The 25,120-nt window shown below is 48.9% G+C and overlaps 1 protein-coding gene across 2 annotated transcripts in view; it reads right to left on the reverse strand.

Moving 5' to 3' along the window:
- Window positions 1–25,120, reverse strand: part of LOC138497172 (uncharacterized) — a 1,228,614-nt gene that overhangs the window by 66,954 nt on the left and 1,136,540 nt on the right. For both annotated transcript variants that reach the window (XM_069620463.1, XM_069620462.1), the window contains one exon: window positions 4,902–5,219. In XM_069620463.1, the coding sequence (XP_069476564.1) occupies window positions 4,902–5,219 (318 nt within the window). The remainder of the gene's footprint in view (window positions 1–4,901; window positions 5,220–25,120) is intronic.

The raw sequence follows: 25,120 nt of genomic DNA on the forward strand, positions 1-25,120 counted from the left end.
ATTCCCAGCCCGACGACGGGGAATATTCATGAGCATGTGAATCCATGCCAGACCCCATGCTGGAGAAAGTAAGAACACTCTTCAGACGAGCGCTTAAAGATGGACAGCGCCGCCAGGTAACCTTTAATGGTACCCACTTGCAAGCCCCTGTGGGCCAAAGAAAGTAAAAAGGACAGAACCATGGGATGGCACATGCAAAAGGATCCACATTCTGACCTCTGCACCAGTCGCAGAACTTACGCCAACGGTACAGAGACTTTGTTGCTGGCCTTCGGGCCGAAAGCAACACCTCCATCACGTCTTCAGGGAGGTCCCAATCCCTATACCTCAACCTTTCAGAAGCCAAGCCTGAAGGTTGAGGGATCTGACCTCTGGATGGAGAACCTGACCCCCCTCCCGTGAGAGCAGATCGTCTCGGTAGGGAAGACGACGCGGAGGGCAGATGGACAAGTCGAGAAGGTCCGGGTACCACGTCCTCCAAACCCACGCCGGAGCAATGAGGATCATCCGGGAACCGAACTTCCGTAACCTCCGCAGCACTTGCGGGATGACGGGGACTGGAGGAAACACGTACAGCAGCGGGAATGACCACTCCACCACAAACGCGTCTCCTAAGGCTCCTTTTGGAGGAAATTCCCGCAAGCAAAACCTTTCGCACTTCCGGTTGACACTGGAGGCGAAGAGATCCACTTGAGGGGTCCCCCAAAGGGCGAAGATCTCCAGGAGAATCTCCTGAGCCAACTCCCACTCGTGAGAGATTGCGCTCTGCCTGCTCAGAGCGTCCGCAGTCACGTTTTCGTCTCCGGCCAGATGAACTGCCGAGATCGAAACTTCCTGCTGGATGGTCCAGAACTCGAGCTGCATCGCCTCCCTGCACAGAGGAAGTGACCCTGCCCCCCCTTTTTGTTGAGGTAGTGCATGGCCACTGTGTTGTCCGTCAGGATCAGGACACACTTTCCTCGCACAGTCGGCAGAAAAGCCTTCAGGGCTAGCCTGACGGCCCTCAGCTCCAACAGATTGATATGGAGTCTGGACTCCGACGGAGACCAACGACCGCTGACTGTCAGCCCGTTGGCATGAGCTCCCCAACCCGTGAGGGATGCATCCGTCACGATCGTCACCTCCGGCCAGGGAAGCTAAAATGGAGCCCCCTTCATCAAGTTGCCTTCGACGGCCCACCACAGAAGGTACCAGGCGACCGAGGGCGGCACCTGAACCGGGTCCGACATCCTGCCGGAGGACTGCGACCATTGCGTCTTGAGTGCACACTGCAAAGATCTCATCCGCAGGCGAGCCTCTGGCACCAGAAGAATGCAGGATGCCATGAGGCCAAGCAACCTCAAGAACTCGAACGCTGGGAGCGTCTGGGCATGCTGAAACTTGTGCACCATCTGCTGAATGTGAAGAGCCCTCACCTGGGGAGGAAAACACTGCCCCAGGGAAGTGTCGAGCACTGCTCCGATGTACTGGAGCCGCTGTGTTGGCGTCAAATGGGACTTCTTCAAATTGAGGGAGAAGCCCAGTCTGTGAAGGGAGTGGCAGGTGACGGACAGATGATTCAGGACTTGCTCGGGAGAGCTCCCCCTGATCAACCAATCGTCCAGGTAGGGGCAGACGTGAATCCCCCCCTTGCCTGAGATGCGCTGCCACCACCACCATGAGCTTGGTGAAAACCCTCGGGGCGGAGGTCAATCCGAACGGCAGGACCCGAAACTGAAAGTGCGAGTCGCCAACCGCGAACCTCAGGTACTTCTTGTGCTTGGGATGGATTGGCACATGGAAGTAAGCATCCTTGAGGTCGAGTGACACCAACCAGTCCTGAAGCTGAAGGGCCTGGAGGACTTGAGAGAGAGTAACCATCTTGAACTTGTCCTTCCTGAGGAGTTTGTTCAAACCGTGCAAGTCCATGATGGGTCTCAATCCCCCGTCTTTCTTCGAAATCAAAAAATAAGGGGAATACCATCCCTTGTTCCTCTCCGCTACAGGCACCAGTTCTATGGCGCCTTTCTCCAGCAGGGCTTGAATTTCCTGCGCAAGGAGCAGATCCGGACTCTGCAAAGAGAGGTTCCCCGGTGGATTGTCGCGAGGCCTGTGCAGAAAGGGAAGACAGTAGCCGTGGGTTATGATCTCCAGAACCCACACATCTGAAGTAATGGCTTGCCACTCTACAAGATGCTGCGCCAGCCTTCCCCCAACCGGCGAACCATGGGACATGGCCTCATGACTGAATGGGAGCGGCTGCGGCGTTACCTGAGGGCAAAGAGGCAACTGCCCGAGCGGCCTTGGCACCACGGGTACCCTGTCGTCCACCTCTGGTACCCCTGCGTTGGCCTCTGACTGCCAGCTCCTCTCGCTTTACTGAAGGACGAGTAATAGCGAAAGGCACCACCCCTCCACTGCTGTCCCCTAGGACGAAAAGGCAGAGGCTGGCGAACTGCAGCGCCCAACGACTTCGCTGCAGCTTTCGAGGTCTGCAACCTCAAGGCTCTCGTCAGCCTTGCTGCCAAAAAGGTGTTCACCGTTAAAGGGCTTGTTGAGGAGCCGAGACTGCACATCAGGAGCAAACCCCGACTTCCGCAACCACGCAAACCTGCGTATCATGGTGCTCGCCGCCATGGACCTACTGACGCATTCAGCTAAGTCCAAACCCGACTGAACGGACTCACACATGGCATCCTTACCATCCTGGACCATAGCAAGGAAACCATCCCGTTCGTCCCCTTCGGGAATATGTTCAGCCGCTAACGCAACACAGTTCCACAGAGTGTGTGTGAAACGAGACAAGGCACAAATGGAGTTGGCCGCCTGAAGCGCCATACCCCCAGAAGAAAACACTTTCTTCGCCCAGCCATCAAAATGTTTGTCGTCCCTATCAGGAGGGATGGTAGGGTACGACGCCTGCTTTGCCGGGGCCGTGGCCGCCTGCACCACCAAACTCTCCGGAGTGGGGTGCCTGGTCAAGTAGCAGGGGTCGCTACTGGCTGGACGGTATTTTCGTGACAAGGATCTGCCTACCGCCGGGAGACTCTCCGGAGCAGTCCAAGCCGCCGCCGCCACCCTTCTCTGTAAAGCCATATGGAACGGCAGTACCGGATCAGTTGGGGGACCAACATCAAGGATGTCAGTCAGATCATCCTGCACAAACTCCCCTGGGGGAGCAGACCACCCCAAGTACTCAGAAACCCTAGCCATAAGGCGCCGGTACGAGGAATCGGCATGAGAGCTAGGCTCAGGCCTACAAAACTCCACCTCCGGAGAGGTGTCCAGTCCACTGGCATCATGCAGTGACTGTCTCAAATTGTCAAACTGACTATGGCCCGAGACGATTTCATCTGGAACCTGACTAGGAACCAGGCCATCAGAATCCTCGCCGCCTCTGAAATATAGTCCAGGTGGCGAAAGGAAGGCACCTGAGAGTGCTTGCTCTTAACCAGAGCCTTCCTAGGGGGTTCTCCCGTGCCACGGGGTACCTCCGACACGAAAGGCGTCGAGCGAATCGGTGCCGGCGTCGAGAGAACCGGCATTGGCACCGAGAGGATCGGCGTCGACGTCGAGGAAATCTACGTCGACGTCAGATGCAGCGCCTCCAGCATCGGCGGCGTCGACACAGCCCTCGAGGCCGGAGCCCCGAGCGTGTCCCTCGACGACCTGAGCGTCAACGACTTCCTCGGAGCCTCGAGAAAGCCTGTCGACGCCCTCAACGCCTCAGATGTCGATGTCTTCCTCGAAGACCTCACAGGTGCACACGGTCTCGAACGCGTCGAGGACGGGACCTGGGTAGGGTACGGCGAGAACAAGTCTCCTTGTCCGAACGGAACCTCTCCCGTGACTCGTGCCGACCACTCTTGCGAGCGGTGTCTCTCGACCTCTCACGACCGACCCCACTCGGGGGCGCGGACGGCTTAGTACCCTGCGACTCAAGAATCGCCAGCATTTTCATCCCAAAGGAAGCCCATTCCTCCGGCGTCGCACGGCTAGTGGGGTAAGCGACGTGCCGGGCAGAGTCCTCCGAAGAGGACCTGAAGACGACCGGTGTCGGCGCTTCGGAGAATGCCTCGTAGAGGCTGAGGAGTGGCGAGACCGACTCCTAGAAGGAGACCCACGAGACTTCCGACGATGACGCGGAGAGTCACCCCTTGAATCATCCATCGAAAGCCCCGCAGACTTCGACTTCCTGGGCTTGGACACCCGACCTAGCGACAACTTCTTCTTACGTTCGCGTAAGGCTTTGGACGTGAGCGACTGGCAGTCTATACAGTCATCCGTGTCGTGGGCCTCCCCGAGGCAACAGAATCAGGCGTCGTGCGAGTCCGTCACCGACATCTTGGACCCACACTCCCCGCACTTCTTGAAACCCGGACGCGGGGTCGAAGACGAAGTAGAAGACATCTTCACACGAAGGAATCCCACAAAACGAACAGGTTCGAAGAACCGAGAAGAACAGAACTCTAAAGAGTTGAGGCGTGAACCAAGAATCACAAAGCAACACGTTCGTGGAAAAAACGGAACTGAGACTACGGGCATCGTGCGTCCTACTTATCACATCGGATGACGTCGGAGGAGGCCCTCAATGACGGCACATCGACGTCATCGACGCAGGACACAGACGCCGAAAAAAGTTTCCGAAGCAGCACAGCTGTGGCGACCCAATCCCCTCGAAATAAGCATTACTCCCTTTATCTTCTCGGGTTGAGTATGTAGTCAAAGTCATGTCTAAAGACTAAAGTCAAAACCACACAGTGATAAACTGCCATCTGCAGTAGTGCCAACGGTGCCAGGAAGGACAACTCTGCAGTGCAGCAGTTTCTACATGTGATTTTATTTAAACAACCCCACAGACAGTAATAGAGGAGACCTTCCCATGGCTTCTTAAAATGCATCGAGTCTGGTTTTACACTAACCTTCATGCAACGTATTCTGCTCTTCTTCACCTAAACTTTGCTTCAGAAAGGTTTCCAAGAGATCAACCACATTGTCATCAGGAAGGCAAGGAGTAGCAACTGGATCCAATCTTGTTTGAGCCTGTCTCCAAGGCATGGTTTCCATCTTCAATGAATCTGTGGAAAACACTCCGTTCTCTCTTTCGTGCACCAAAGACATCCACCGGTCTTCCTTTTCCAGGCTCATTCCACTATGTGGAATGTTCTCAGGTATTCTCAAACCATTGAAGCCCGAAGCAGCCGGTCTTGGTAGGGATTCACAATTCCAGTTTCCAACTCCTAAAAGCAAAACATTTCAAAAATTATAATTTTTCTAGAATCAAATGAAGCATTATTCAAAAAATAAATTCACCCATCAATGCTGTCAAATGCACAAACAAATACAACACCCAGAACACGCACAAACAATTTTCCATTGAAGAGCAAGAGAAAAATATACAGCCTATTCAAGTTTATGTCAAGGGCATGAATCTTTCCATTTGTGGATCCATAATGGGAAATTAGAGTACTGCTCATGTAATTTTCATTTAACCATCATGATGTGGCTTTACTTAAAACACTAAATATTTTGGGGCAAGCCAGAGTAGAAAATCAAAAGTGGTAATGAAAGACTGCATAAAGAAGTTAAGACAGCTCAATTTGGTTAAAGAGCAGCTAGCAAGCAGAAAACTGTAGAATGACGGCGGGCAAACCCAAGGTGGCCCAGGAGAGAGCAGAGGAGACCCAGCATTCTTCTGGTGCAGAGATCCCATACTTCAATGCGCTAGGCCCATGAGGTAAACACAGGAATGGGCCAGAAATTGTCGCAGCTTGATACTTCCCAGTCTAGTTGAGCAGGAAGAGGAAGAAAAGCCCAGAAAGTATGCCCTGTAGCCAAAAGTAGGAACTGCAGCAAGAGAAACGACAGAGTAGCCTGTATGGCCAAACGTGGTCCTAAAATACAGCAGCCCTGCTTCATGGGAAACTGTCCAGCAATCCAAGGAATAATCAGCTAATCTATACATATTTGCATATATGCTGTGCCCTAAGCCAGCCCCTCAATCACGCACCAGGAAGACATACAGGTTTTGGTGGCAAGCCAATCAGGGTGGCCCTAAAAACCATCAAATGCATTGAACCACCCACAGTTTGAGTATTGGCCTGTCTAGGGCAATGGACAGATAGGACAGTTTTTCGGAAGTCCAACTAAGGGCTTACTAAAACCATTCAACTGAGGCAGTACAAGAATCCACTCTTAGTATAAGGCTGTACCACCTGATTTAAGGGTAGCGTAGACCGAGCAGCCAGGCTCATCTTATGAGGGAGAGAGGGCTATAGAATCAGTACAAATTAAATTGTAATACAAATGGTCCAAAGAAACCTTGAAACACTATGTATTTTAAAAATAAATGGATTTAATTACAAGTGGTCCCAGACAAATCTTGGGGGGAAAAATTACTATCACATTATAAGTAACCACAATTATAAAAACACAACACTATGCTTTAAAGTTCACAGACCAAAGCATAGAACTTATTTAGAGAAGTAACAGCAGTCTAGGCAAGTCAAACCTTTTCATACACATTCAGTGTAGGTCAGACCTAGTCTTTGGGAGTAAAAACCAATGGTTACTGTTGGATTACCTTCAGTAATACACGGGTAGTAGACCCTAACAGTTGTACCATGACACTCAGCAAACAATCACATAGTAATTTCAACTGAACAATATATTTTTCTGATCTAGTGAAACAGATTTTAGGAACAGTATAAACCTATAACTCCAACGAAACCTATAACTCCAATGCAGGATAACAGTTATTCCAGCTGAGTTGGACCTTGGGGTGTAATATTCCATTACAGTTGCTTTTCAGTTCACAGACTAAGGGAAGCAATAACTTATTTTTAGGATAACAGTTATACTCAAGGTAAGTAAAACCTGTACACTTTTTACAGAAGCTATAAGCAACTTAAAGGCAGGTATAAACCCAAGACTCTTTGTGTCGGTCTACAACAGAACAGGGAAAAGCAAAACCCAGTGTTACACTTTGTGAATGACTCAGTTATTCTAGGTAGGTAAAACCGAATGCAGACTTATTCTGGACAGGCAAACGGCAAGTCAGGGGAAGCAAGACCCAGTTGGAAAACTTACACACCAATATTCTGAAAGAAATAGTTATGTGAAGCCAACAGCATTACTTTTGGCAAAGAGTCACAACCAATTCGCAGGCGAGTAAATAACCTTATATCTACTTTTCAGAATGGCAGAACATTTCTAAGGTAAGTAATAACTTTTGTAATTGTTCACTCTCAGAGTTACAGTTACTAACCAACTCTTTTGCAAGTAAGTAACCTTTAAACATGTATTATTTTTTCTAGGAAAAAAGGCCCAATCCTTATTTCTTGGAGCAACTGTTTTCAATGGCAGACAGGGGTGGTGGTGGGGGGTCCACTAGGGTCTAGTGTCCAAGAGGCAGTGTCAGGAAAGGTTAAGTAGCAAAGATCAGAGTTCCTCAGGAAGACTGTTCAAACGGGTGAGTATTTTACTTCTAGAGTTACTTGAGAGTGAAGAGGCTTCAGAGAAGACACCCAAGGAGGATTCCAAGAGGGGCCTGGGTGCACTGGATGAGAGGCCTCCCAATCACAGTGAACATCCCAAAACTACACAGGAATTACAAGAGACGTAAGGTAAGTAAATACTCAAGCCAGCACAGTACCTCAGCACAGAAGATGATTTTGTAGCAGGACGACTTCAGGATCTGCAGCCAAAAACCAGATCGTTTAATTCATTCATTAAGGCTACAGGACACTGAAAGGACTTTTGCAGCAAGGATCACAGGGAAGGCTCTAGGCAACATTTTCCTCGAGGCTGGATGCTGCTCCGTGGATTCGGCGCTTTTTCAGGAGCACAATAGAAGACGGAATATCACTGGTCAGATTCTCGTCGTTTGCAAGGTCCAGCACTCTGGTGAGGGGGCTTTTTTGGACTGGAATCGTGCCTCGAGATCCAGTAGGATGCCCAAAAAGTTTCAGCGAGATTCGTAATATGAAATACGTAATGCACCGCACAATGGCTTGCGGTCCCAGGGTATTTCAGCCCCGCAAAACGCAGGTCTTCTTGCATCTAGTGGGTCTCGCCAGGCTCTGGGTCATTGTTTTCGGAGTCACCAGGTCGATTGGAAGGAAGGGCTACAGCAGGCTCCAGGGTCACTGGAAAATAGTTTCAGCCGCAAATTATTCATCATCCTCTTCGGTTTTGGTGCATTCGGTTTTGGTTGACTACCTCTTCAGATTCCAGGTTTGGACTTTTATGCAGAAACCCAGCCAATAAAACAGCATTGCAACATTTAAACATAGGGGGTTGGCAATCCTTTCAGGACAGCCAGCCTTCCAGTTTTAACTGGAATCTCACACTTGGACTTGAAGACAAAGGGCTGCAGAGTTTCAGACTCTTCCCTCGTTTCCTGCCTTCACAGACACTCTGGAGCCTAGGCGGGGAGTCCACAGGACTCCCGCCGAAGATAAAAATCACACAAAGGAATTTCCTGGCCTGGCCTGGATGTCAGGGGAATGAACAAGACAGGACAAGGAACACTAAAATGGTGAACAAACAAGACAGAGGTCATTTTGGTAAAATGAGCACCCACAGGTGCCTTTACCGGGGCTTTGAAAACAGCCAGCGGTAATGGTGCACCGGATAAAAAGGTTCACTGCCACCAGCCATTAAAGCTACGTTCGTTCTTGTAACATATGTTACATTTAAAATGAGAAAGGAGATACTCAGTATCTCCCCAGCACTCCACACTGCTGGTCTCACCTAAAAAAATGTAAAAGGGATCCAAATATCCATTCTACCGCTGGGAACAGTAGTTCTCACATGGTTAGCCAGTGAAAGCTAAAAGGGGAGACCGTAGGGCAACCCAGCAACAACAGGCACTTATTGCCAAACAGTTGTCAAAGAGGATAACTTTTAAAAGACACTATGGATAGTCTTAATACTGACACCCTTAAAAAGAGTAAAAGATACTGTGAGTCTGGGAAAAGGTTCCCACTCACAGAGGTATATGGAAAAATAATCCACCAGTAAAAGCATATCTTCTGGGGTTGACACAGGTCAGGAAGTTTTATCATTGCTGTGAAAATATTACCCAACATCCTCAGATCCTCGAGAAGGCATTGAGACTTTGATTTGTTTCCACTAGTCAAAGGGCTTAAGCACTGCTGCTCAGGGTCTTAAGAGATCATGTAGTACAACAGTGCTTTACCATGCCAGAGGCAGGAAGGCATGCCCATACTCTTCAGATGACTCTGACGAAGATCTGAAGAAATGGGTGTAGGAGTCCCCTTCTTATCCAATAATCAGGATGAAGCAAGTCCAAGCCCACCAATGGTAAGGAACTGCACCATTCAAACAGTCAGAGGTCTAATTAGAGACAACTATTGGTTTCACTCAGGCCCCACATCTTGACTCTAGCACCATGGATGTGAAATGGGACTAGACAGTTCCACCCCCTTCCTGGGCCATAAATATATGTGATCCATTACTCACCGTAATTTTATTTCTGATGCTTACATCGGCTTACATTCACATGCTCTGCATAGTCCGACATCTAGTGGTAGAGTATTAAAAGAATTGTTTACGAAACTCGAAAAACGGACGTGGGCCGGGCGTGTTCGTAATACTATCCCTAGTGTGACGTGTACTGTACCCATGGTCATTCACACTTCGAGGTCCCTCAGATTATTTCTGACACTAGGTTGCATGAAGTGTAGCGCAAGTACAGATGTGATAAAGCAGAAAACAGTGATAGACTAGACATCTATGCACCTTCGACTGTAGAAGGGGAGGAAGGGTGGGCGCATGTGAATCTAAGCAGATACAAAGATCAGAAATACGATTACTTTGAGTGATGTATCCCTTCTGAGGCTTGTGGGTCTGCTTAGATCACATGCTCTGCATAGATTAGCAAGCAGTATCTGGAGAAGGAGGTGGGATGTGAGAAGGCACAGCGGAAAATAGATGTTTTAGTACCGCTTGTCCCACCTGTGCTTTAGAGGGAGTGTCAATGCAATAATGCTGTGTGAATGTATGAATGGAACTCCATGTAGCTACTTTGAAAATGGCGTCTAGGGGGACGTTTGCAATGAAGGCTAGGGTTGCTCTGGTACCTCTGGCATAGTGAGCCTTGGGAGTGAAAGGTAAAGCTCTCTTGGGTAGGCAATAGCAGAGTTGTATGCATTGGACTATCCATCTGGGGATGCCGTTTATTGTGATAGGATTGCCTTCTCCACAAGGTGCTATGGAAACAAAGAGCTAGTCAGTTTTCCTTAGGGGTTTAGTTTTGTTCACATAGTACAAGACTACTCTCTGTACATCTTGTGTATGGAGGCTTCTTTCAGCCGAGTTTTTATGGATTTTAAAAGAAGATAGGAAGTTTGATAGATTAACACAGAACTTTGAAATGAATTTAGGTGAAAACCTAGGGTGTGTTCCGAGTACAACTGTCTCCTTTTGGATTATGAAGAAAGGTTCTTGTGCGAACAAAGTCTGTAGCTCACTGACTTATAGAGGTGATGGGTACTAGGAATGCAGTGTTTTAGGCCGGCCTTGTGCATAGGTTCAAAGGACGGACCCATGAGTTTGGAGAGCACGACATTAAGATCCCAACCCAGTGATTGGTTAGAAATGGGAGATTATAGCCTCTTTACCCCTTCCATTAACATCTTAATGACGGGAACTTTCAATCAGGACACCTTCTGTGAAGTGGTGTAAACTGACAGAGCCGCCAGGTGTACCTTGATGGGAGTTAAATACTAGACCAGGGTCTAGTAGGTAAAGCATGTAATGCAGAATGTTGGCTGGAGAACATCCAATTGGATTTACGGATATTGACCTGCACCATATCACAAACCTCTTCCACTTGTTGAAGTAGCAGTGTCTAGTGTTGGGTTTCCGTGCCTCCTTTTGGATATCAATACACTGCTGTGGACGATTTAAATGACCAAACTATGACTTCAGGAGCTGGCTGCCAAGTTCATAGATTAAAGGACGATGGAGAGATGCACCCTTGTATTGTGTTAGCATGTTGAAAGGGCACAGGAGCATGATAGGGTTGCACATCCCCAGTTTGAGCAGATGTGGAAACCAAGGTTGTCTTGCCCACATAGGAGCAACCAGGATTAGAGTAGTTTGTTCATAGTGCACTATTCTGCTCAAAATGTAACAATTCTGTTACAGAGATAAGCTTACCTCCAATGGCTGGTGACAGTGATACCTTGTATTTATTTGGTGCACCTTTACCGCGGGCTGTGTTCACAGCAGCAGTAAAAGCAGCTACGGGTGCTCATTTTACCAAAATGGCCCCGGTCATCTTATTTCGCCATTTTACTGTTTGTCGTATCTTGTACCTTCCCCTGACATCCAGGGAGGGAAATTCCTTTGTGATTTTTATCGTCGGCGGGAGTCCGCTGGACTCCCCGCCCAGGCTCCAGTCTGTCTGTGAGAGCAGGAATTGAGGGAGGAGTCAAAAACCCCCCAGCCCTTTGTCTTATGCCTTGCCTCAATGGGGACAAATCCAGTGGGGGGCTGGCTATCTGACCGCCCCTTCTTGTAAAATGCGGGGAGAGAGTGCAGAGGTTGTGCTGTAATTCCTGATAAATACTGCAAACCTGGAACTCTAACTTTTGCTACTAAAGAACCTATTCTGACACTGCTCGTTGGTCACTAGTCCTAGTGACACAATCCCCCCCCCCCTTTTGCTACTGAGAACACTCATGCTCCAAGAATAAGGGAAAGACTTTCAAGGGATTGGGAAATCTGCCTAGAAAAGAAAATAAGTGTTTATAAGTTACTTACTTGTAAAGAGTTGGTTGGTGTGATGCACTATTCTTAAAAGTATGATTAACATCTTTCCTTCCTGAGCAACAGTTTTGCCAATCTAATAGAAAGTAGATGTGAAGGTATTTTACTCTCCTGTGATTAGGTTGTGCTTCTTCCGAAAAGTAAAGTGTTGTTTTCACCAGATTAGTCCTTTTAGGATAATTGCATGAGTGTCCCCCAACTGGGACTTGCTTCCCCTGACTTGCTGCTAGCCTGTCCAGAATAAGTCTGCATTAGGTTGTTGCCTACCTAGAATAACTGAGTCATTCAGTAAAGTGTGACATTGAGATTTACTTTCCCCTTCACTGTGAGGTTAAAAAAGTATGTGTGTTTTACTTACCTTGTATTAGCTGTGGGTCATCCAAAAATTAGTTACAAGAGTTCCTGCTTACCTCCCCGATTTCAAAAGCACCTGCAATTATATATCACATCCTTAGGTTTTACTCACTATGTATAACTGTGTTATCAAAAAAGTAGTTATAGGTTTTTAATGCACCTAGAATAAGTGTTCCACTATTCACCAAAAGTATATTGTCCAGTTGACTGATTAAGCGATTTGTACTAAGAGTCAGTGTATAACTTGTAGGGTCCACTTCCCTTGCATTACTGAATGTAATTGTGAAAGTAACCACTGGTTTTTACTCACCAAGAATAGGCTTGACCTATACTGAATGTGTGTGAAAAGGTTTTGACTTCCCTAGAACTACTGTTAGGTATTTCAAATAAGGTCTATACTTGGGTCTGTGTAGTTCCAAGTATAGTGTGTTTTTATACTGTGATTTCATATAATGTTTTAGTGCTTACTTACCCCTAGATTTATCTGGGCCTACTTGTATTTAAATACATCATTTATTTTTACATACATTGTGTTTCAGTGGTTCTTTGGATCATTTGTATTACAATTTCACCTGTACTGATTCTACAGCCCTCTCTCCCATCCAAGATAAGCCTGGCTGCTCTGTATACTAAGAGTGGAGTCTTGTACTGCCTCAGTTGAATGGTTTTACTAAGCCCTTAGCTGGGCTTCAGAAAATCTGTCCTAACAGTGGAAAAGCATAAGCAAATTCATCCACAGGGTGTTCCCCTTGCACCCTGGTTGGGGAAATCTGGATGCAAAGTCTGGGCATTGTGCGTTTAGGCGTGTGGCGAACAAGTCTAAGGGGAGATGTCCCTGTTGGGAGAAGATTCCATATTGAATGTGTCTGTTGAGTTGACACTCATGTTTGCTGGTAGAGGGTATCTGCTGAGGGTGTCTGCCAGAGCACCGAGTTCCCCTGGAACGTGTTGAGAGGTTAGGACTATGTTCCGCCTGAGTGCCCACTTTCATATTTTCTGGGATAGCTTGGACAGACTTGGAGAGTGTGTGTGCCTCCCCGCTTGTTTATGTAGACCATGGCACCGGTGCCGTCTGTGAGGACTTGCACTGTTTGTCCTGTAAGATGTTGCTGAAAAGCTTGCAGAGCCTTGAGATCTGCCAGAAGTGCTAAGAAATTGATGCGTCTTTGGGCTGTGGTGTGTGTCCACTGGCCATGGGCTGTGTGATGGAGGAAGTGGACTCTGCATCCGGCGAGTGAGCGCCTGTAGTTAGGATCACTTTGGTTGGTGGAAGGCAAAAAGGGTTTTCCTTTTAGCAGGTTGTCTCTGGACCACCAGCGAAGATCATGTACTAGGGTTAGTGAAACAATCACTAGATCGTCCCACTGACCGCTTGCCTGAGACCAGTTTCACGAACCACTCCTGCATTGGTGTATGCATGAGGTCATCATCCTGAGCAAGCGCACTGCTTTGCATAGTTATCTGGCGACCAGCCTTGTAATGAGGTACTTGCAACAGCATGTTTTGTACTCTGTTTGACGGGAAAGCAAACTCCTCTTCTGACTTTTTTTTTTTTTTAACCTTTTCTTTATTGGCAAGAAGCAGTAGCAGGTGCACCACACAGTACAAAAGCAGTTACAATCACATTATTTGCTCTTATATTACATCAAGGAAATGTGCAGCAGGGGGAGCTATCGGCCCAGTTACAAGTCAGAGTACAGAGTCTTTATTAATCCTGCACGCCCAGCAGCGGAGAGTGGGGCCCTACATTCTCCCTGGTGTTGAGGTAACTACAGAAGTGCGTCCATACATTACTTGGGCGGGAGTGCGCTGGAAGGGAGTTGATATATTCCTCCTCGCATGTTTGTGTCCATGTGAGCGCACTCAACCACATTTCAAACGTGGGGGAAGCGCAACGTTTCCAACATTGCAGTATGCTTTTTTAAGCCACCATAGCACTCACATTCAAAAATGTTGACATTCTCCCCACTCCTTCTCAAACCCCAAAAATAACAGCCAGCGGGTCGAGGCCCACAGTGGACTCAACCATTTCTGAAAGGGCCTCAGTCACCGCAATCCAGAACGTGCCTAGCGCCCTGCAGGACCAAAACATGTGCAAGTGGTCGGCATTTTCTAAGTTGCATCTAGGGCAGCAGTGTATCTGGTTGCGCGCACATTTTGCCACCCTGTGTGGTGTGTAGTATAGGCGGTTGAGAAGTTTATATTGTATACAGCGGAATCTAAAATTGAGGGAGACCCTACGAGTGTGAGAGCACATTTTCAGCCACAAACCATCTGAAATGTCCAAGCCTAGCTCCTCCGCCCATTCCACCCGCGGGCCAGGGGGGGGGGGGGGGATCATTCTCGGTTTTTACCAGTAACATTTTGTATAATGAGGAAACAATGCCCCTGCCATCTGCTGAGTTAACAATTAATGAACCTCAGGCTTGTCTAGAGGCTCATCTGGCTAAGATGGCCACATATCACGAACCGCAGCTCTCAGCCTAAAATACTGCAGTAATTCTAGCACGGAGCCTGAGTGACCCGGGCGCCAAGTCTGAGGGGTAATGAATTTGCCATCAGTGTATAGGTCTGCCAGTACTTGGTATCCCAGGCCCTGCCAGTGTTGGGCAAGTAGTTTGTCATACGTGGGGACGAGGCCAGGGAACTGCCATAATAGCAACCACTTGTAGAATGGCCGGTGTTCAGGCTGGGAGCTCAATAGGCTATTCCATGCCACAATTGTAGTGGCCACCGGGTCAGCCGGGGCATACACGCGATATGTGCGATGGGGTATAAGGGACATGACATTAGTTTCCTCGGCTGCTAGTTTTTCAAGTTTCATATGGGGGGTGCAGTTGGGAACTTATACCAGTGCGTGGCGTGCTGGGCTTGTGCGGCAATCCAATATTGTGCGAGATCAGGGGCCATAAAGCCCCCTCTTTCATAGGGGAGAGTCATATGTTGCCACTTCTTTCGAACTGCGCCGGAATGCCAGAGGAACTCGGCGAATGTGGGGTGGACCCTTTCAAAATACTGCTTCCCGGGCCAGATAGGGACATTGACAAAGATGTAAAGGAGTTTGGGAACGACCAACATCTTTATTAACAAGAGTTTTCTCGCTAAGGAAAGTGGGAGATTGCACCATCTAGCCATTTTGGATTCTATGAGCTGAGCTAAAGCAGTATAGTTGTCCTCCAAAAGGGAGGAGCGAAGCAGAGATATCTGAACCCCTAGATATTTGAAAACGCCTGGGGACCACAGAAGAAGGAACTCGCTGGTAGATTGTGGAGTGGCTGCAGTGAGAGGGAATATTTCAGACTAAGTAGTTGATGGTGAAACCCGAGAAGGTGCCTATTTTCGTGATGTCATGGATAATGGGATCCAGGTGCGTGGAAGGATCTCTAATGTATAACAATACAAAATCTGCATACAGTGATATTTCAGGCTTGCCCTGCAGACGTATACCCTTGCGGTTGTGGCAAGCTCTGACACTATCGGCCATAGGTTTGATGACTAACACAAACAGAATAGGAGAGAAGGGACAGCCCCGACGGGTACCCCTGTGTAGTCTGAAAAGTGAGGATGACTGGGTATTAACTAGGACTCTAGCGACCGGGTCTGTGTACAATAGTTTAATATATGACCGCATTTCCGGGCCCACCCCCATTTTTTTCCAAGGACCGCCCACATGTACTTCCAGGACACCATATCAAACGCCTTCTGGGCATCCAGCGCAACCACAATTGCGTCCGCTTGGGGTCAATCCGGGATATGATATTGAAGAGCCGACGGATGTTAAGGGCGGTTGAGCGATCTGGGACAAAGTCGCTCTGGTCCTTGTGCACCAGGTACGGCATAATTGGAAGAAATGTGCTCGCTAACACCTTCGCAAATAATTGTGTGTCTGTGTTTATAAGTGACCACGGCCTGTAGAAGCCACACTCATCAAGGGGTTTGCCTGGTTTGGGGAGAACAGTTATGAATGCCTCACGCAGGGATTGGGGCAGGGTGGATTGGGAAAGTGATTCGACCCAGACCTCAAGCAATTTTGGTGCTAGAATGGCCACATATTCATGATAAAACTCAGGAGTGAGACTGTCAGGACCCAGGGCTTTGCCCCTCGGGAGGTCTGAGATGGTTTTGACCATCTCTTCCAGGGTGATAGGGGCGTCGAGCAGGTCTCCGGTGGCTTGGGATATTTGGGTCATTGGAATTTGGTCCAAGAGATCATTGACGTCTTGGGTGGTGTGCTCCTGTTGGGGCGCATATAAGGCTGCATAAAATTCAGAAAAAGTGTCCAGGATTCGCTGGTCTGACCAGTGTGGTGTGCCACTCGCATCTGTGATGCAATCAATACGAGACCTACCCCCCCTCAGAGCGCACCAATCTGGCCAATGTTCTCCCCGGCCTATTCCCCTCTCCATACTTTCGTGCCGTTAGCAGGCGTGTATAGTACTGTATTTCCCTCATGCTTGAGATTCAAAAACCTCCACCTCGGCTCTGATCATTGCCAGTTTAGCAGGGGAAGACGATATGGCACATTCGCACTCTAGTTGCTTGAGTTTGCTTTCAGAACGCCATAGGTCATGTTTTATGAGCTTAATTATCCCAGCTTCTTTAGAAATACACATGCCCCTAATGAAACTTTAAAAGCTTCCCAGCGAGTTCCCTCCGACGTGTTGCAATGTTTATTGCACTCGAAGGTGTTTATATCGGACAGCATCTCAGCTTTGAACATGCAGTGCTTCCGATTTGAAGCGCCAAGCAGTGTAAGCAGGTGTGTCAGTCCCTAGCTTCACTTGTAATACCACCGGGGAATGGTCCGAGAGCATTCGCGCCAGTAACTGGATGTCCATGACCCTGCCCATGATACTGCTCGATATTAGGAAGAGATCAATCCTAGACGAGCTGTCATGTACAGAAGAGTAGTAAGAGTACTGCCTTGTGTGTGGATGAAGTGCACGCCAAGCATCGAGTATGGACAACGATTTCATGTGTGCGTGCAATCGGCGGGCTGCATGGGACGTAACTCTACTGGACGCCCCGTTCTATCAAGGACATTATCTAGTATCAGATTCATGCCCCCCCCCAAAATAATATGGACGGCAATGTATCTCATAAGCAGGGTGAGTACCTAGTTGTCGAACTCGGGGGCATCCACATTTAGGCCATAAGTGTTTACCAGCAACCACTCCTCCCTCGCTAAGACACAGTAAAGTATGATATATCTGCCATCAGGGTCAATATGACTCGTCTTCAGTGTGTATTCCCCCGATTTATGCACAAGAGTCAACAACCCCCTGGATCGGGTGGAATATTTAATATAGAACCTATTAGGGTCCCATGTTGGCACTAGGGAGGATGCCCAATGCCCCAGGGCGTGTGTCTACTGAAGAAAGAGTATTTTGATACCATGTCTCTGGGCGTATGCAGCGATTCTGAGGGCCTTTGTAAAGTTGCTCAGACCCTGTACATTCCACGACATGAATTTAGTGTTCACAGCCAAGAATCACGGAGCATCCCAACAGAAGTATCTGTCACCACTAAGCAGTGTGTGCAAAGCCGCGGCGCGCAAATAGCACACCCCGCCCTCAGCAACCGCTCTTGCCATTTTTCACATACCGTTCCCCAACTGTACCTCCCCCCGCCCTCACTGCCCAACCAACAGTTTGATAATCCCCACCCGTAAGACTGACTCGCGTGTGGCACCCCCAACTCGGCACCCCCAGTCCACAGGCCCAACGGGGCCATATTCTTAACTTCAACAAGGCACACATTGCAACCGCAGTAGGAGTCGCCGCTGCCGTGCGCCAACATTGCTTGCAAATTGACATAAAAAGCAAACTAGTGTATCTTTCAACGGCAAAAATTGGCAAGAATTGCAACAATAATCACGGTATACATACCAAAAGGACCATAGCATGAAAACATGAATACACAAGCCACCACATATTTTAACCCGGGTGCAGCTCCTCACCCACCCGCACAGCAGTCCCGGCCAACCACAAGGAAACATTCACCACGAGCATAAGCAAGGCAGAGGGAATGTTAACAGGAGACAAATGGCCCATGATAAGGTGTGTCATTGTTCCGCCTGGGGGAACCCCGTCACAGGCAGCAGTTGGCAAAATCCTCAGTCATTTTCAACCAGGTCATCCACTGGTTCGTTGAGCAGGACGTGTGCCTTTATATGTATTTCACTGCTTCGTCTAGGACCGTGAAGAAATAAAGTTTGTTGCGATGGGTGAACTTTAGGTGAGCGGGAAAAAGCACAGCATACTTGATCTTCCTGTCTCTTAACATCTTTTTCACTCCATTAAATTGTCGTCGCTCCGCCTGCACTGCCATGGACAAATCCGGGAAAATCCTGATCTGCGATTCCAGCCTGAGCTCCCCCTTTTCCCGTGCCAATCTGTGGATATGATCTGTTTCTGTAGCTCAGGATCTTTGCGATTATGTGCCTGGGAAAGTCGCCCGGTTTAGGGCAAGGAGCCAGAGCACGGTGCGCGCGCTCCACAGCAAAGAATGGAGAGAGCTCTGGGCTGCCGAGCAGGTCTCGGAACAGTTTTTCAGTTGCAACCTCCATGCGACCCTTGAGTGCAGATGCTGGAACGCCCACAATGCGAATATTGTTCCTGCGCGACCTGGACTCCAAGTCGTCACACTTGGCTTTGACTGATTTCATGTCACGGGCAATCTCAGTAAGGGTATTCTGCAGCACCTGGATCCCATCTGCATTGGCACCGATTCTTGTTTCTGCTTCAGTAATGCTGGCTCCGTGTTGGTCGAGCTTGGTTTTCAGCGATGCCACATTCGCATTTATGTCATCCAATTTGTCATGGAATAACGCAAAACTTTTCACCATTGATTCCATCATTGCAGCCAGGTCGGGTTGAGAGGGGGGGGGGGGGGGTCAAGCGGCAAACTCGTGTCTTCTTGATCATTTGAGGGCCCTCCCCTGAAGTGCCTTCCTGGCAAACTTGTCCATAGCCCCGGGCTTGTTTGATCCCTGTGATCTGTTGGATATCGTGGGAAAGAGCGGTCTACCCCTTGGGATAGATAGCCATAGCGTGTGCACTAACAAGATGCTCAGTGCCTCAGGTCGCCCAAAATGAAGGTAGTTGGGGAGGCGGTATGACAGAAGCCTTAGCCGCAGATGCCCAGTGTAATGTCTTAGTTTTGCCAGGGATATCCAGTGGGCTCTCCAGAGTACAACGGAAGTCCGGGGGTCCCAGTCACCACAACCAAGCCCCACCCAGAGGCCAGGGAGATCAGGTATATTCAGGCTACTTGTTGCAAAATGGGAGTGCAAGGGCAGCGTTTTTGACCCCACGCCGCGCAGCCACGCACAATATGCCGGCAGGCAAGGACCACCCAACTCAACCAACACCCACGGCGGGCCGATCAACAGCCGAGAGGCAATGACCGCTCAATTGACAGTTTGGCAGATGCACTAGGAGGGCCTCCTTACAAGTGTCCAGCCGAGCAGGGAGGTATAGTTGGGGGCTCAGGCGGCAGGCAGGGACCACCAAATGCAACCAGCGCCCGCGGTGGGCCAATCCAACAGCCAAGAGGCAGTGTCCGCTTACTTAACAATTAGCAGGTATACTGTACATATAGGGCCTCCTTAACAGTGTCCAGTTGTAAAGGGATGTGTGGCTGGGGACCAAGGCAGCAATCAGAGACACTGGACACATAATGTTGCTGCAGTGCAAAGCAGAGTGCTAAGGTCCACAGTACAACGCACAACAGGGCACCCCAAAGGAGAGTGGGATCCCACTGACAACCCACAGCCAGCCTCAGACGGAGCGCTGGCGGTCCCGGCCTGCCCGCGCACGGCCGACTCCAGCTAGAGCGCAGGAGCCTGCGGCAGTCACAACATCCAGAAGAGGGAGCGGGAGCCACAGCACGTCGGCCGCGGGGAAGCTGATGACGAGCCCCCCCCCTGCAGCCCCCTGCCAGCAGGGCCCCTACCAAGCCACACGCCCCAGGAAGGAGCAGACAGGGCCACGGCAACCCCCCGCAGCGCCTCCATCACCAGTCCGCCTACCTGGAGCCTGGCCCCCCAGCCACTGCACACAGGGGCGCAGGCCAGACCCGGAGGCTCGCCACAAGCACCCTCTCCGATACAGGCAGCAACAATCCCGGCACAAACACCACAGGAGGGGGGGGGGGGGTGTTTGGAGTCCGCACTCACGGGAGTACTTGGCCGGGTCCGGGGTAGGGCCAGGCCCACGTGGACATGCAGGCCAGGCCAGAGCAGCGCCAACCATCCAGGGAGCAGGCCGCGGTTCACTGCGTTTCAGCCCAGGAGTCACAGATTCCCACAGAGCCCAGGGACACCGCTAGAGGTGATTACACTAGTCTAACATGCAGATACCACCGTTGATGCCAGATGTTTTGCTGGGGACACAGAGCCACTGAGCTAGGTAGCCAGTTTACAGGCTGCTCAACCGCACCCCCTCCTCTTCTGTTTTTAAGATGGCTCCCAGAAATAGTTTTATTTGGCTGGGAACTAGACTTGACTTTCTCATTGATGGACAAACCCAATTGGAAAAGAATGTTCATCGGACTTTGGGTGTTTAGTCTGCAAATTTGAGGCGACTCGCTGGTAATTAGCCAGTCTAGATAAGGGTACCCAGGGATTGACTCTCTGCAGAGGTTTGCTGCTACTACTGCAAGCACTTACATGAACACTCTTAGGGCTGAGGCGATGCCAAAGGGGAGCACCTTGAACTGGTAGTGTACTCCAGCTATTTCGAATCGCAGCTATTGTGTGTACTGGGTACATTGTAATATGAAAGTATGCATCTTTCATATCCAATGTTGTGAGCATGGTCATACAAAACTTTGAGGTTTGACATTTGTTTGCTGGGTGCAGAGCTAGTACTGGGCGCATTAGATAGGTCTTTCTTTGGCACAAGGAAGTACGTTGGATACATTTCCTTGTTTACCGGATTTGCTGGGACCATCTCTTTGGCATAGTTTTATAGCAGTCTCTTTACTTCCTATAGTAGTATGCGCTGCTCTACTGGCGTCACCCTTCTGGGTCTCGTCAGGCGGTATGGGGGTTTTAGAAAAATCTCTATGCAATACCCGCTTGTTACTGTGGACAACACCCAATTGTCTGCAATTCTCCCCCCCACTCCCTTATGCATGGGTGAAATGCAAGGTGAGACCACCTACTGGAGTGGCATGGGAGGGGACTTGTAGCAGTACGTCATTGCTTGGGAGGGGCGGAGTCTCTCCCAGGGTAGGTTCTGCCCCTTCCTCTGGAGCTTTCATGACCGCTTTGAAAATTATAGAAAGACTGTTCTTGTGAGGGGCCCATGACAAAGACAGGCCGCCCTGATTGTATCCGAAGAACGTTGCCAGCCCTGTCCACGAAACCACCTTGAGTTTGAGGAACCCTGTTGGACGTAGGTTGTGTTGGTTAATTAGTCGAAGGACTTGGGTATCATACTCTTCCTACATACTTTTGAGGGAATCTTCAACAGCCTTGCCAAAAGAGGGCATTAGGCATGTTAAGCAGGGTGACCTGAGTTTCCAATTTAAAACCAGACTGTTTATGCATTGTGATTGATAAGTGTGCCCTCTACGATGATGCAGCCCGCACTGTCCGCTGCGTCGAGGTTGATTAAGAATGCAGTTAGATAACTTCTTGCCTTCTAAGATGTTGCTCAATAGCTGAGACTAGGGGTTCTGGAACCGCCTCAAGTTGGTGTTCCAGTTCATTCCCACTTGTGACAGCCATAACTAGCTAGGACGGTGGCGTTATTCGCAATTCTTGCTCGATAGGCCAGGGAGGATGCAACTTTTCTCCCGAAAGTGTAGATCCTTTTTCTTTATCTGGTGGGGCTTCAGCCAATGCCAGAGGAGCCCCTGCCCTCTTCCTAGTAGTAGTGATGACAAGTGAGTCAGATTTGAGCTGACCCCCTAATGTACAGTAGGGTCTGTAGGCGCCAGCCTAAATATTTTCTCAACACCAGGGTTAACTGCCCTCGTGAGGTTTGGCGTAAGTAAGGAAGGCTTTATACGCCTTTGGATGGATTCTAACAGCGGGATGAACCGAGTGGCAAGTCTCGTGTTGCCAAGAATAGTCTCCACAAAGTCTGTGTCCCCTTGGCCATCCGGAGTGCCATTATTGAAGTATTGGCCAGCCTTTAGCAGCAGATCATTTTGCAGCTGATCAACTGGGGAGTCTGCCACAGGCTGAACTTGGTGGTCAGGCAACTGGATGACACAAATGTCATCATCATAGTACCAATCTTGGCTGAATTGATCTCCCTGGTGTCCATGAGAGCTGGGGTCCTGAGACCTCGAGGGATCGATAGCATACATGTCCTGAGAGGGGTCTTGATAGAGGGAGGCTGGGGGGCCCTGGACAGAAGTTGTGGGGTGTCGATAAGGACTGCAAAGCTTTTCTGGATGATCTCTGGGAAGGCTATAGCTGCACACTCGGTGCATAGCCTGCACAGGAACCTCCTAGAAAGGAAGGGCAACATTTAAAAAGGTTATTTTCTATAATAAATGGGAAGGCTCAGTTTGGTGGCAAACAAGGAAATAGTGGTGGCAGAAAAGGCATTCTCTAAATGGATGTAGCTGTATGAAACCTTCACCCACTCTCCCTACTGTAAGGGCCAAGGCCCGAAGAACGCGTGACGGCAGTGTCTAGTCATCGAGTCAGTCAGGCGGCGTCAACGATGGAGCCAACAACAAGTGGATGGTAAAGATTAGAAAGAAGTCTACCAATAAACTTTAGATAATTAAAATGCATCAGCCTGAACGGAACTCTGCAACTTGCGACCGACTACGATTGTGAAAAGATACAATCAGTTAGGACTGATTTTCTATACTCTGGCCTGGGGGGACAGACCTATAGAAGGCCAATCTATATTGTCACAGGGACAACTCTGGGAGCTGTAGCCAAACCAGTTCAAGGTCGCAGCGACGAGAGGTCTAGGCTAAGTCTCAAGAGGTGGTGAGCTTATAAAGGGTCCACAATGGGTACATACAATGGTGGTCACAAATTACACCTAGAAAGTATGTATATCAAATACAGTTATTTATTTATGGCCAAACAACACTATGAAAAATGACTGCTAACATGTAGAAGTATCACACAATACTAATAAAATAATACATTAATACAGTCACTAGATTAGGGCATAGTACAGATCAACCCACAAAGTATAGATTAGTTTATGCATTACAGGTTCACAGAGAATTAGCCCTAGCTTCAAAAGTCCTCACCTAAGTTGTCTGGGGCCTTACACGCAAAAGTTCAGGAAAAGTTGTGACAGTTTGTAACGCTGGAAAAAATGAAGGTAGGGTCTCTGGGGTCCAGTGAACGATTCCAAGGGTTAGAGGACAAGTTATTTTAACAAAAGTATCCCCAACTTTCAAAAGGCTTGCGCGAGCAAGCAATGGCAAAACCAAAGTATTGTAAAAGTTTTAGAAAAGTTAGCAAAACGATTAAAGGGAGTTTAAGGGCAGGTAAGAACCACTGTAACTCACCCCCATATTCAGATTCTTCCTAGGACTTGGCAGATCAATGGAAGAAGGTCTGAGGTTGCTTTTCCCGCCATCAGCCTCAGTCCTTGATTCGTAGGGGTTACAGGTTTGAGCAGATCTCCCGTCAGGGTCTATGGTTGGTGCAAGGATACTCAGTGGCAGAATACAGAAAAAAACAATGCAGGGACCCTCTTTAAGATGCGACTAGGGTCAGCTTTTTTAGACGGTGGTCAGCACAGTGACGCAAAGTAGCTCACTTGGCGCGGTCAGACTTTGCCTCCTATCTCGGGTCCCCTTGATGCTTGGACTCCGACTTTCCGCTGATGTAAGTCTTGTAGGACAAGCGGAGGATCCCCCAAGGTTCAGGCCTCAATGAGAAATGGCGATAGCACGGTAGCCCAAACTAGAGCTGGTCAGCCACACGGCAGTCCCGCAGCACTTCCAAAGGCTCTTCTTCGCAGGGTACAGAGCAGATGTCAGGAATGGATGTTTCCTCCACTCCACTGGTAGCGGCTCCCTGGCAGGACTGCTTAAGATCGACAGCAAGTCAGGGCTCTTCCGGGACAGCAGCAGAAATTGGTCGGCAGGCCTTCTTCAGACAGGTCACGGTTGTTAGCTAAGATTTTCATAGAAATAGTAAATCTTCCTGACCTGGGTCAACCCTAGAACTTTTTATTTACTAGTGAGATACTTTCCCTTAATAGCTCAGTGAGAGGGAATCTTTTACTCTTTTTATGGGTGTCATTTTTTAGACTATCCATAGTGTCTTTTTAAAGTTATCCTCTTCAACAACTTATTGGCAATAAGTGCCTGTTGTTGCTGGGTTGCCCCAGGGACTCCCCTTTCTTTTGCTAACCTTGAGAGAATTACAGTTTCCAAGGGTAGAAAGGATCTTTGGATCCCTTTTGCATTTTATTCTGTGAAGCCAGCACACCCCACCTTATGTGGAGTTCTGGGGAGATAGTTTTAATGTAAAAGGGGATACATTGTAATAATTCTATTACAGGGACAAGCTTACCTTCAGTGGCTGGTGGCAGTGATAGCTTGTATTAATTTGGTGCACATTTACCACTGGCTGTGTTCAAAGCTGCAGTAAAGGCACCGAAGGGTGTTCATTTTACCAAAAAGACCCCCGTCTTTTTTTTCCCGCCATTTTAGTGTTTGTCCTTTCTTGTTCCTTCCTCTGACATCCAGGGCGGGAAATTCCTTTGTATGATTTTTATTATCGAATGGAGTTCCCTGTACTCCCCGCCCAGGCGCCAATCTGTCTGTGAGGGCAGGAAGCGAGGAAAAAGTCCAAAACTAAACAGCCCTTTGTCTTCCTCTTTGCCTGAATGGGGACAAATCCCAGTGGGGGCTGGCTGTCCAGATTCGACAACCAGACCGCCCCTTCTTGTAAAATGCAGGGAGAGAATGCAGAAGTTGTGCTATAGTTCCTGTTAAATACTGTGAACCTGGAAGCTGAAGACAAGTCGACCACTGGAACCGAAAC

The sequence above is a fragment of the Ambystoma mexicanum genome, chromosome 5q, assembly GCF_040938575.1.
Source record: "Ambystoma mexicanum isolate Mex_15411 chromosome 5q, UKY_AmexF1_1, whole genome shotgun sequence".
NCBI lineage: Eukaryota > Metazoa > Chordata > Amphibia > Caudata > Ambystomatidae > Ambystoma > Ambystoma mexicanum.